This window comes from Sparus aurata, chromosome 4, assembly GCF_900880675.1.
Source record: "Sparus aurata chromosome 4, fSpaAur1.1, whole genome shotgun sequence".
Taxonomy (NCBI): Eukaryota; Metazoa; Chordata; class Actinopteri; order Spariformes; family Sparidae; genus Sparus; species Sparus aurata.
The window spans coordinates 20,730,377-20,743,398 of record NC_044190.1 but is presented as its reverse complement, the minus strand read 5'-3'; the positions used below and the strand labels follow the sequence as shown (position 1 = coordinate 20,743,398).

General features: G+C 43.7%; 2 protein-coding genes across 2 annotated transcripts; one reads left to right on the top strand and one right to left on the bottom strand.

Moving 5' to 3' along the window:
• Positions 1-146: 146 nt before the first annotated feature.
• Positions 147-5,199, bottom strand: blzf1 (basic leucine zipper nuclear factor 1). The gene is made up of 7 exons (XM_030414083.1): positions 5,058-5,199; positions 4,648-4,733; positions 3,158-3,618; positions 2,645-2,844; positions 2,406-2,534; positions 1,668-1,899; positions 147-1,569 (listed from the first exon to the last, which is right to left on the bottom strand). The coding sequence occupies exons 2-7, from the start codon at positions 4,664-4,666 to the stop codon at positions 1,384-1,386; spliced, it is 1,227 nt and encodes a 408-aa protein (XP_030269943.1). The 5' UTR covers positions 4,667-4,733; positions 5,058-5,199; the 3' UTR covers positions 147-1,383.
• A 350-nt stretch (positions 5,200-5,549) lies between these two features.
• On the top strand, positions 5,550-12,815 carry ercc5 (excision repair cross-complementation group 5). The gene is made up of 15 exons (XM_030413230.1): positions 5,550-5,856; positions 5,997-6,172; positions 6,258-6,373; positions 6,878-6,979; positions 7,304-7,379; positions 7,490-7,633; positions 7,715-7,925; positions 8,135-9,022; positions 9,111-9,364; positions 9,636-9,755; positions 10,272-10,485; positions 10,995-11,139; positions 11,392-11,592; positions 11,671-11,755; positions 12,019-12,815. Exons 1-15 carry the CDS (start codon positions 5,769-5,771, stop codon positions 12,574-12,576), a joined length of 3,378 nt encoding a protein of 1,125 aa, XP_030269090.1. The 5' UTR covers positions 5,550-5,768; the 3' UTR covers positions 12,577-12,815.
• The last annotated feature ends 207 nt before the right edge of the window (positions 12,816-13,022 follow it).

Below are 13,022 nucleotides of genomic sequence, written 5' to 3'. Positions count from 1 at the left end.
ACTCAAGTACTGTTCGTATGGATGACTTTCACTTTCACAGGGTTATGTTATGAGTAATGTTTTAGCATGATATCTTTACTTGTATGACATTTTTTTTACAACACTGGACTCGATGCAGGATTATAAACAAGACAAGAAAAAGAACATTAAAGATAGAAACTACTTTGGTCTTTATTTTGTTCTGAGATGGAAAACAAAATGTAAACATTCTCGTGGTTACTTTCACTGTCAGTGATACAGTCACCATCATCATGTCTCCGTTACAGATTAAATAAATCAAAATATACAGCTCGGGTTTAGAAAATTGCAAAAAGACGCGCAATATATTACTTATTATTTCATAGTAGCATAAAGAGGCAAACAAAAGAACAGTCTTAAATTGTTTTGTTTTTTTTAAATAATGAATTACACAAAATATCACCCAAATGAAAACAAAAAACTTTGTGGAAAAATCTTTGTGGAAAATGTTTAGAAATATGCAATTTTTCTTTGAAACACCACAAAAGTCCAACTCTGCAAATAACTGAACTTGTGTGCGGGTAATAGATAATATATGGGCTTTTTTTTTTTTTTTATTAATACTGCGGCACAATAAAAATCTATAGGAGTACCATAAAATCACTTCCAAAATAATGAATGTATGCTAAAATGCCTTTGCAGCATTAAATATACAAAATCTATGAATAAAATGTTTAAATTATGATAGCACCATCTTACCGGCATGTATAAGAGGCATCCTCACTTTTTTTTCGTTATCGTACATTCACAGTGAACGAGAGGCTGCACAATTATCTCCTTATCTGATATTTCGTAACTTCCCAGAGGGTTATTTACACAACAGGCCACCCAGTCAGGCCTCAGACGTTACAGCCAGTTTGCTCCTCTGTTCCTAATTGACTTGTGGATGCATAAATAATGAAATAAAGCATAATGTTCAAGTTTGAATAAGCAGACACACCAACTGTGTCTTGTCACCCTGTAACACTGACTCATCTTGACCTCTCATCCCAGCAATAAATACAACTTGCCATAGTTGAAACCAGGCTACAAAGACTCTGAAATGCACCGTTTTCATCACTCTCATATTCCTGAACAAATAACCCCATTATCTTTACTTTTTTCAAGTTAAGAGAGGAAAATAATCAGCAGGTTGATAAAATACTTAAAACCATTATCTGAAATTGTGGAAATCTCAACAATTAGCTACACACTTGAAAAGAAATGTCTGCAGGAGCAGCCAAGTTTGGGAGGTGGCTGAATAAGTCACTTAACACAGAACAGCAGTGTCATCGAATGCACACTCTTGTTGAGACTTCAGTCATTTGAAATGAGCTCTGATGCTGCATCTGTGTCCGATGGGAGTAGTTTGTCACCCCTTGGCTTCTACAGCACCAGGATATCTCCACTGCAGCGCTCACAGCAGTTAAAAGTAATGTTCTCATAGCGGGTGTAAGGGTGAAACCTGCCGATGCTCTTCTTATTATTGAGGAAGTTGGAGGGGGTGGAGTCACTGAGTGGAGGGTCTGCCTTGTTTTCTGAACAGGAAATTGGATCTAAAATCTTCAGCACCTAAGACAGAAAACAGAGAACATATTTTTAAAACTCTGGATTTTATTTTTACAAAAATCAGAGAAAGAGTCACACTTGCACAGATATATTGTTTCTACCTTCTCAGCCATCTTCTCGGCCGGTGTGCTGCAGAGCTGCTCAGCTGCTGCGTTGCTGCTCTTCACCACACTGCTGCTGGCAGCAGTGGTGTTGCCCAGCAGGTGGGAGTTGATGGCGTCTGCTAGCTTGCGATTGGCTGCTGCCAGCTCCCCGGTGCTGAGGGGCTGTGCACTGGGGTAGTACGTCTGCTGCCTGCCCCACTGCAGAGACACCAGCAGCTGCTCCAAAGATCTGGCAACAGAAAAGCAGCAACATCAGCATAGAATCTGTTAACATCATCATCTTTATGAACAAAATACTGCAGACCTTTTGAAGGGCCATTATCTTTGGCCTTTTAATTGTACCTGATTGGCCGCCGACAAACAATAGCACACGCACACACACACTATTATTTTGAAACGAAGCACTGAAGGTGTGCTTGCATCAGCAGATTGTTTGTCACCGATTCATTCATGCTTTACTGTCAGTGTCTCGGCTGTTGATGTTGTAGTTTTGTTTTGCAGTGAGTCAAGTGTGATGGTGATTTGGTTAATATTCATGGGCATGCATGTACAGCTAGTAGGTATGTACCTCTGGTGCATTTCAAATACATTTCAACAGCTTTTCTTAATGCATGTGACAATGGACACCTAGAAGAGAAATCCTTTCCTTGCCTCTTCTTTAGATCTTTTAAATTGGGACCCATTACAATAAACTCTTTATCTAATTTAGGAATGATGGTTCAGGGATTATGTTACCTGTGAGTGAGCATCATGTCTCTGGAGAACTCCTCTCTCTCTAACAGCAGATCCTGAATCGCTCCTTGTGCCTCTCTGGTCTGTCTCTGCAGAGCTGCTCTGGCATTCGTCAGCTCCTCTGCCATGACTCTGAAAAACAACAATGATGGAGGTGTTTACTCTCGTGACAGATGTAGTAATTTTAACCGATGATGTTAACAGTTGATACCAAGCGTCCATCAACTTTGTCTATTTCATACCTGCTGGCCAGGAACTTGCTCCTCCAAACGTCACACTGGATGCTCATCCGCTCCAGCTGCTCTGCGGTGTGCGCCAGAATCCGGCCCAGAGCCTCATTCTCCAGAATCAGCTGGTTCTTTTCCCGTGCCAGACGCTCAAAGTGGTACTGAAGGTCATCGCCCACTGATGCCACCAGCAGTTTCTTTAGCTCTCGGTTAACCTGGAACACAGAATTGATAAAAAATGATAAATTCCTTGTCTGAAGACATGCATGAGGAAATGAACCATTTCCTTTTATAATCACTTAAAAGCACTTCCACACTTAATACAGATTAAGATAGATAAACATAAATACAGTGGACTCAATGCTAAGTCGACTCAACGAAACAAAAGGGGGCATGATAACATAGTATTAACTATCTGAAGCCACATTCAAGACAATTTGACGAGGCAAACAATACATAAACTTGACAGGGTAAGGCCTTGTGTATCCAATATCTAAATAAAATGTAGCTGCTTCATTTGGGCCTTACCTCTGTCTGCACACGCAGCTGATTGGAAAGACCTTCCTTATCCTGCAGCAGCCTGCGTTCAGAGTTCTGAAGCTTCTCCAGCTGTCCTCTCCAGTCCTCCACCAGAGGCAGTGGGGGAGAGTGCTGCTCCTCAGACTGTTGCCCAGCCTCCCCTTTGCCCTCGACAGGCCCCGCACGGCTGGTTCTGCTAATAGCACTTCGGGGGATGAGGATCCTCACAGCCTCCACCTCTGCACAAGCCTCCCGACTCACCCTGCCCAAGTGAAGAACCCCGAGAGGTTGGGGGGCAGCCGTGGAAGTTGGATGGGTACATTTGGGGCTGTGTTTTGGACTTGCCACCTTCAGGAGGGGAAGTGCAGATGGACCTGGCGGAGGTGTATCTGTGTTGACCTCCAGGACAGCTGGTTGTTTCTTCGTTTCCATGCCATCGCCAGCACCTCGGATAGGCACAGCGGCAGAATCTGTAAGAAAGCATTAAGGTCAAATTTACATCTAGCACTTGGAGGCGTCCCTAGAGATTCAATTAGAATCCGTCGGGTTTCCGGGAACTAGGAGTTTAATGTCTGACCGGAGGTGTGAACATTCCTTTAACTTATTCAAGTTTTTCTGACCACACTGAATAAGCATTTAGTCAACTTTGTATTGCATGACAAAACATTTGTTTTGCTAATGCCAGAGTACACAGGCCAAGACTTCATGGTTTAGCCACCACAATCCCTCTCTAGAGGCACAAGAGGTTGGGTATTGAACTTTGATACCCACTGAAATGTGTCGTTGAAATGTGTTGCTCAAAGTATGAAAACAGGTCTGACTTGTTATCTTGTTTACAGGGTCTGAGGAAATGTCAGAAACTGAGACAATCCATGAATGCAACACAGTCCCTCTCTACAAACACACAGGGCGGGGCTTTGAACTTCAATACTTTTGTGTACCCACAAAAATGGGCCTGTTGCACTGAATGTAAAAAAAAAAAAAGGTCAGCCTTGTAATCTTGATTAGACCTCTTTGATCATATAGTTCCTGATTTAACTCATTTGTTTCCAAAAATTAACTTAGCATTACATTCAGGTAACGTCATGTTTTTGTTTGGACGACAATAAAGACTGGGTTGGCACAAGTATAAAACGAAATCAAAAAAGAGGATGGAATTGTTTGTGTAGATTTTTCAGTCGGATATCAATTAATCAATAATTACTCAGATGCTTCATGTTCATTTCAAGATTAAGCAGTTAAATGAAAGAATCGGGATCAGTCTAGACACAGTGTACTAAGTCTAACAATGTAAGCAGGATGAGAAGAAATCGGTTTCATTATTATTTATCTTTACATAAGTCAAAATATATCTCACTTTGTAGCAAACGAACAGTATAAAACAAGACAACATATGGATGACTATGGTTATGTCTTAAAACACACGCGGTCTTGAGTCACAGCTGGCTAAACAGGTAGGAAATGTAAATAACTGGGAGGTTAATTACAACAGCACATACCTCTCACAGCGGTGGTCATGGTGGAGGTGGCTTAGGTTGAGAGAAGGAAGTCTGTAGTTTAGGTGAATCTCAGGTGGTTCTTCGCCCTGCGACAGTAAACAAGAGGGACAATACCTTTGTCGTTAACGTTTGCAGCGTAAAGAGTTTTTTGACAGCATCAAAACAACCCGCTAGTCAAAGGTCAGGGCTAACAGCTGAGGGGCTACAAGATAACGGTAGCTAGCTGATAAGCTAACTTGCTAACGTTAGCTGTTTGCCGAGGAGCGTTAAAGGGAAGTTTAACAACACAAGTCACCATGACGTGAACGCAGCCACGATACGTATTATCTACAAGGAAAAACATATCCCAGTTTATCTTTTCATATCTTGTGTTTTATTCTGGGATTTAGACAAAGGTTTAAACAACATACCGGTAGACAATGGATCCAACCTCCACAGTTAATTCGGAGCCACAAGCTGTTTATTTTACCACCGGACACAGTTGGCCTCTGGCAAGAGCATTTTAGAGTAATTTTGCCCTGAGTATGCTTTGCAGGCATAACTTCCTGTCGGGAAACCGCCCCTGTCTTTGGAAATAGGGAATTAAGTGTTCAACTTTATGCACAGATAAATACCTCACATGCTTATTCTAACCTTTCTCCTCATAATTTCTCGTATTAACATGTATATGTCTATTTTGTCCAACTAGTCGCGTTTTACAATAAAGCCTGACAGTCATCACCCGTGGAAATAAATCCCCACGAATAACAACTCTGTTCCGTTCCCTCCCGGTTAAACTGATCTCCGGTCAGTTGGTGTGTTATTCCATCGTAAATCATTTTAAAGCAACTAAATGTGAAACGGATTAGAGATCAGATGGATGTGCATGAAGCCGGTGGTGTTACAAATAAATATGAGGCGGTCTGAATGAAGCGGAACCTTCACGTGTAGTGTTTATATGCTCCACGGACAGAAAATAGCGTTACAACAAATGTTGAAAAGCACCGCTATGATGCAGTCTGTTGTTGTTCCACTCGAGTGGTTTCGGAGTTGATATAAGAAAAGGCTGAAATTATTTACACACAGTTATCTTGTTGTCGGCTCTTTTAGTTCTTCGGGGTGAGTTCTGGACTAAAGTTATCATGGGAGTGCACGGACTGTGGAAGCTGTTGGAGAGCACAGGGAAACCCGTCAACCCCGAGACTCTGGAAGGAAAGGTCCTTGCTGTTGGTATCCTGAATCGGTAGTGATTTATTGATCTATCTGTTTACCATTCATCATCTTGTCTTTCATTCTGTGTCAGAGATGTAAATGTAGCCGATTGTTCTTCCTGCTGAGCCATTGCATTAACCTTAACCAGTCACCTTCAGACATCAGCATATGGCTGAACCAGGCAGTGAAGGGGGTGAGGGACCGTGAAGGTCACAGTGTCCAGAACGCCCACCTCCTCACTCTCTTCCACCGCATCTGTAAGCTGCTCTTCTTCCGCATCAGGCCGGTGTTTGTGTTTGATGGGGAGGCGCCACTGCTGAAGAGACAGACTCTGGTACGTCCAGGTCCACATCTGATTATCCGATTTTGAATACTTCTTCTATATTCTGTTGTTGGACGTTGCTTTCGCTCTCACGCAGACTCTGAGGAGGCAGAGGAAAGAGGAATTGAGCCGGGAGTCCAAACAGACCAATGAGAAACTCCTCAAGACTTTCCTGAAGAGACAAGCTATCAAAGCTGCACTGGGAGACCGCAGGTAAGGTGCAGACAAGAAATATACAACACCTTTCCTTTGTCTCCCTCTCTACCTATAGAACATTGGAGACATTATGATCTCAGTGGTCTTATCTTGAAGGTGATGTATGCTTTTTCGTTATTTCCTTTCCTTCAGTGTTTTGTGTATGTTTGTGTGCATTTAAGAAATCTTTAAAGTTCAAAGGGTCAGGGTGTGCACCAAAAGAAGTTCCTCTTTCCCACAGAAAACACTGCTCCTGGAACGCCTCTTCAGTAGTCCTGCCTATAATACCATGACTTGTGACACCACACTATGTCATCATGTCCCATATTTGCATAATTAATACCTAGTGGCTAATTTGGCGCTTATGAAGGGATTGAGCACAGCTTTGGTGTTAGCGGTGCTGGGTCAGACAGAGACAGTATGAGAAAACTGATGTGTTTTTGAGCATCAAACCATGTAAACCTATTCTAGTAGTAACCCTAATAAGCCTCCTTTAAATATCTCTCTTGTTTCCTGCCACAGTAAGGATCCTCTCCCCAGCCTCTCCAGTGTAAGGAGAGATGAGGTGGATGACATGTATGTTCTACCTGCCCTGCCCGCTGCAGAGGAGAAGGAAAAAAGCAGGTCAGACGCCCGGGAAAGGTTTCCGTTCGCTAGTTATTGTGGGTAAAGTGTTGAGTAATTCAGTCAGAATATTTACAGCTTTACATCCATTGTTTGTGAAACAGGGCTGGAAAGTATTTCATCCATGCTCGATGAAGACAAAACCTGACACTCCAAGCTTTGTTTATTTATTGCACCCTTTGCATAAAACGGAGCTCTCAAACAACTTAAAACATGTTTTTTTTCATCAATGCCAAGTTAAAAAATAACTGTGCCTTGTTTTATATGGTTATTTCACCTGTAATACTGTTGGTATAATCATTTTGATGTGTTTTGCTCTTGCAGTTCAGAGGAGGAGGAGGTGGAAGAGGGGGAAGAAAAAGAGTGCGAGGGGATGGTTGACGATTTTCACATGTATCAGGTAAAATGATCACATGCACAAGAGCAACATCCCCAAATAGCATAGCATCAACGCTTGTGTGGTTCTGGCTGTATGACAACAATGTGATACAATTTTCTCTTAAACTTAAGGGAGAGTCGTACGGAGACCCCAACTCAGTGGACATCAATTCTGAGGAGTTTGCCAGCCTGCCCCCTGAAATGAAACACGAGATACTCAAGGACATGAAGGAGTTTTCCAAAAGACGCCGGACCATGTATCAGAAACCTCCAGAGGTACTTTTTCGCTCTCATTCCAACTCACGTACTCGCCCGATTCCTCTTCACCAACACGGACTCCTCTACGCTCCCTCTTAGCATTCAGGGGACTTTTCCCAGTACCAGTTGGCTGGTCTGCTGCAGAGGAACCACTTGAACCAGCGCCTGGAGGGGGTGGAGAAAGAGATGAGCCAGAGGAACGCTGGCGGTGCGCCACAGCTCTACGAACAGGACGGAGAGGAGAAGAGTCACAGCGTGGAGTCGCACCGACTGGTTTCAGAAGACCATTCCCACTTTATACTAATTAAAAGTGAGGACATCCATGATGATATGTGTCATAGTATTCTATTCAGTGTTTATGATGTACATTGCATTACATTACTGAACCTAAACCCTGCACACTGAACCTTTGAACAGGGTTTCACTACTAAAAGAGACTTATTATTTCAACATGAATCAAAAAATGCAAACTAGTCTCTGTGTTTATATTTAAAACAATGCTCTACTTTTCCTACGTAGGCAACAAAAAGAAAGAGACTGCCCCTGAGAGCCAACCTGCAGCTGCACCCTGGTCAGGGGGCTTCCTGTCAGGCAAAAAAAGAAAAGTAGCGGGCAGACCTGAGCCCCTGTGGCGACCTATTTGTGAGGAAGAGGAGGAAGCACAGAGTCCCCCCTCGGAAGACTCCAAACCCTGTGTCTCAAAACTGTCTCAAGAAGACACGTCGCCACCCTCCCCTCGCACGCTCAAGGCAATTCAGGCTGCAATGAACGACAGCTCGGATGAGGAGAAGGTAGACCGGGATACGAAGAGCGGTGGAATGTCTCCACACACCCTGCTGGCAATCCAGCAAGCTCTCACTGAGGAAGAGGATGGTGCTGCGGAGACTCCGATCACACGCTCACCCACCAAGCTGCAGGCAAAAATTCGTCATCCTGCGCCGCTGGTGGTCATTAGCAGCTCAGAGGACGAGCAAGAACCTGATCATGTGAACTCTTTACCCACTAATGAAAAGGCAGATTTTAAGAGGGACCCAACAGGCCAACGTTTACATGTGAGAGATAGTTTGTTAGTCAGTAGTTCTGAAGATGAGATGGAGGAAATGATTGGGCAGAGAAAAAAAGCACCTCCCTCTGCCGCGCTGCAACAACCTCACGACAGAGGGACGAAGTCAGAAGAGGAGGCAAAGAAAGGACCGTTGACTGGAGAACTGGAGAGAAGAGAATCAGAGCATGGGTTGAACACAAAGAACAGAGATCTGGTTCAACCACAGATATGTGCCCAGATATGTGGAAAACCTCTCAGTGCTGCGACTGAAGTCTATCCTGTTGTGTTAGAACAGAGCAGTAAAAAGTCCACCGAAGCTGTAGAGAACAGGAGTGGCAATGTTGTGGAGAGCGAGTCAGAAGGTACAGTAATATTCGATTTCAGATTACATCCATTCATTATTTCTTCAGACGGTACGTATTAACAAAAGTGCTTTTTTTGGCCTCCCAGAGAGCTTTATTGAGGTGTCAGAAGAAGAAATTGAAGAGGATGACGAAGATGATTCAGATGAGGTCCCCGAGGACAAAACCAAAAAAGAAGAAACGGCGGAGGAAAGTTCAGCAGAGGCTCCCAGCAGTCCGGCTGCTGCTTCGCAAGTAGAGGAAGAAGAGGTTAAAAAGAGCCAGATTGAAGAGAAAGATCTGAAGGAGAGAACAGAGACAGAATCCACTCCCGCGACCAATGAATGGGAACACTTTGATGCGGTAAATATTGTATATTTATTTATAATATTGACGTAACAGACTGATACACAACACAACTGATTTTAAAAGGTTGGCTAGTGACTTCTGGTGGTACATCAAAAACCATGGCCAGTCATGTAAAAACAAAAACATAAACACTGCAAAGAAAAAGTGAAATGCACATGTTTTTTTGATGACATGTTTGAACTGGTCTGCAGGACTTAAGGCTGAGCTGTCCAGCAGTTTATAAGAGAGGTCTGACACAGTGACAAGTGTGCATGTTGTGCTGCAGGACGAGCTGGAGGATCTGGAGAGCTCTCTGCAGGCGGAGCAGAGCAGCCTGAGGGAGCTGAAGCAGCAGCAGGAGAGGATGGCGAACACTGTCACTGGACAGATGTACCTGGAGAGCCAGGTGAGTGAAAGACACCATGAAATCACATCAACACATGGGCATACGGTATCACCCTCGCATCTAATCTCAAGAGAATAGTTGACACTGGACTCTCAAGTGTCAGCACAGAGAAGGTGTTATACCGACTGGGGATTACATTACTTTGTGGTGCCTCTGCCGACATTTTCAGAGCCACACTGTCAGTATCAAATCACTTGCACAATGAAATGTCCTGAAAGGCTGTCAGCCTTTTCCTCCTTCATAAAATAACCACCTATTGTAAAACCTCTGAGCGCCCGATCTTAATTGATCCCACTGGCTGTTTTGATAATGCTGCTAAAGCGAAGGCAGTTCTCCGATGACAACAGATGCTTCAGTGAGATAAAAGGGTCACAAGCCAAAACTAAATTTAATTCAAAATCTTGGCAGATACTGTCGTTAAGAAGCCAAACACAGCAAATAATGACAGTATAACCCCGACATGTGCATATATTGCCTTCTTTTCTGAGTGATCACTGTCTTCATCTTTGATATCAGGAGCTGCTGCAGCTGTTTGGCGTGCCGTTCCTGGTGGCGCCGATGGAGGCTGAGGCTCAGTGTGCAGCACTCGACCGCGCCGACCACACTCACGGGACCATCACAGACGACTCGGACGTGTGGCTGTTTGGAGGGAGACACGTCTACAAGAACTTCTTCAGCCAGAACAAATATGTTGAACACTTCCAGTACAGTGACGTGCAGAACCAACTGGGTCAGTAGTCACCATCTTCAGTGTGTGTGTGTGTTCAATATATGGTCGTTAAAAAGTATTTATTATCTTGTTACCTGTTCATTATTAGACTTAGTTAACATTAAACATAAAAAAAATTCCCTAGGTCATAGTTTTAGGGGCCACCAAACCAACCTTCAGTCAAATCAGTTAGTACTTCAGCATCCTGTTTGAAGGAGAGACAAGGATAATTGTTTTCCATGAAACTTACCCTGAAATGAATTATGTGCATGTGAAAGGGTTATTCGGGGACTCTACTGCAGGCGATGTTGTTTAGCTATTTTCTGGTTACTATAAGAGAGTGAGGTGTTGAAATTATATAAAGATGAAGCATTACCGCGCTAATCTGATGAGTTCATATTGCACATATCAGAGACAGCTGTATGCGTTGGTGATGATAAATGGGCTGTCAGCAAACTGACCCGACAGAATACTGAAGGCTTAACTTCTCTCTCTCTCTTTCGACCTCGTTTTTTTTTTCATTTTCTCAGGTCTGGACAGGACTAAACTGATCAACCTGGCTTACTTGCTGGGAAGCGACTACACAGAGGGTGTGCCGGGGGTCGGATATGTGACAGGCATGGAGATACTGAATGAGTTTCCAGGGCCGGGCATGGAGCCACTCATACAGTTCAGGTGTGTGTGTGTGTGTGTGTGTGAGAGAGAAAAACACCTGTGGTTTATTTTTTTCTGGCAACATTAACATTTTCGTCTGGCAGCTTGCAGTTACATGAACCTGTTTTTTCTCTCTTATCCACTTTATGTCCATCTTTACATCTTTAAATCCTAGTCAATTTGTGCGATATATTACACATTAAAATACTTTATTTTTGATGATTACTGTTTGTTAAGCCTCATTAGAACCTGGTTATTGGTTCTTCCCTCTAGTCAATGGTGGTCAGAGGCTCAGGAGAAGAAGCGCCTGGCAGCTGACCCCCGTGACACGAAGGTTAAGAAGAAACTGCGCGACCTAAAACTGCATCCTGGGTTCCCCAACCCTGCGGTTTCACAGGCTTACCTGCAACCTGCTGTGGACGAGTCGGACAGCTCCTTCAGCTGGGGACGGCCACAACTGGACATGATCAAAGAATATCCTTTCTGTGTGTCTGCACATGTTTGTTTATGTGTGCCTATTTATGAATGAAGCTTCCTTAACCAGTCTTTTACATTCTGTCTGAATCGTTTTGGCTGGAATAGTCGGAAGACAGAGGAGACTCTTCAGCCTGTCATCAAGCAGCTCAACAGCCAGCAGGTAACTGATCATTCTCAACCCGTCACTCCCAACTGGGGTGTGTGGAAAGCTCGACTAATTAACTCAATATGAGGACTTTGCTATAGCCACGTTTTTGTGTTAATGAGGAAAAACTGCCAAAACTCTTTTCACTCATAATCCCAACTTTCTTTAATGTCTCCAGTCTGATTGTGCAGATTGTGTTTTAAAAAGCCAGCAATGGAAATGAAACCACTTCATTGTCGAACAACATTTATACCATGTCTCTCTCTGTTTTGGGTTAGACTCAGCTGCGGATTGACTCATTCTTCCGCATGGAGCAACAGGAAAAGCAGGCGATTCGCAGCCAGCGACTCCGCCGAGCAGTCACCTGCATGAAGAGAAAGGAGAGAGAAGGAGGAGAGGAGGAAGAGGAGGACAGTGAGGAGGAAATCCCATCCCCATCCAAATCTAAGAGAGGAAAAGCAGCGAGCAAGAGTCCAAAGAAAGGAGAAGGAGAGCGAGAAGAAGAGAGGTCTGCAGCAGGAGGAGGGTTTCTAGGGTCGGCGGTAGTTGTTGAACGTCCTCTCACACCTCTGAAGGATGTGAGCAGCACCAGCCAAGAGCTCCGCTCAGAAAAGATTACTCAATCGACTAAGAATACCCCTCAGGGGGCCAGCAGGAGCAGGAGCAGCAGCAGCTCGGGTGACGACAGTGACAGTGGTGGTGAAATCGCTATGGTTACAGCCCGATCCGTGTTCGAAGGCAGCCGGCGAGGCCACGCAGCGAAAAGCACAAGAGGGAGAGGAAGAGGAAGAGGAAGAGGAAGTATGAGAGGCAAAAGAGGAGGGAAGAAGCAGTGAGGGAAAACTGAACTTCATATATAACACATTCAATAAGCTGTTGTAATATGAAGCAGGACACATGCTACTTTTATATCATGACATGATATTTAAATATTAAATGTGTAAATTAATCATGAACCATAACAGCAATGAAATTAGTTCTTTCTGTATAACAGAATGTGTATTTTGTACCTGTACCAGGATGATAATATTTTGCATTAAACTTTTGAGGGACATTCTGATTATTTTCCACAGTAGAGGTCAGTTTGACTCATATTTGGTCATTTGTTGTGCTGATGTGTTAAATGTGAGACTGAGACAGGTGAAACTCCACATGCAGCACACGTCCCTTGAATTTCCTTCAGGATGTATTTCACGCGCCTTCTGCTGCTGCATACACACCACTCATCTACCCTCTCGCTTGACTGTTTATTTCTTACATAGGTTAGTACTGCCAGCAAAAC

Bases quoted from the DNA above. Each gene is read 5' to 3' on its own strand.
- blzf1 (XM_030414083.1), bottom strand. The intron at 2,845-3,157 runs GTAAGGCCCAAA...TCTGTGTTCCAG, and splicing joins AGCTGCGTGTGCAGACAGAG to GTTAACCGAGAGCTAAAGAA. The intron at 1,570-1,667 runs GTAGAAACAATA...TTTCTGTCTTAG, and splicing joins CCGAGAAGATGGCTGAGAAG to GTGCTGAAGATTTTAGATCC.
- ercc5 (XM_030413230.1), top strand. From the start codon at position 5,769: ATGGGAGTGCACGGACTGTGGAAGCTGTTGGAGAGCACAGGGAAACCC. The intron at 5,857-5,996 runs GTATCCTGAATC...AGTCACCTTCAG, and splicing joins AGGAAAGGTCCTTGCTGTTG to ACATCAGCATATGGCTGAAC. The intron at 9,756-10,271 runs GTGAGTGAAAGA...CTTTGATATCAG, and splicing joins AGATGTACCTGGAGAGCCAG to GAGCTGCTGCAGCTGTTTGG.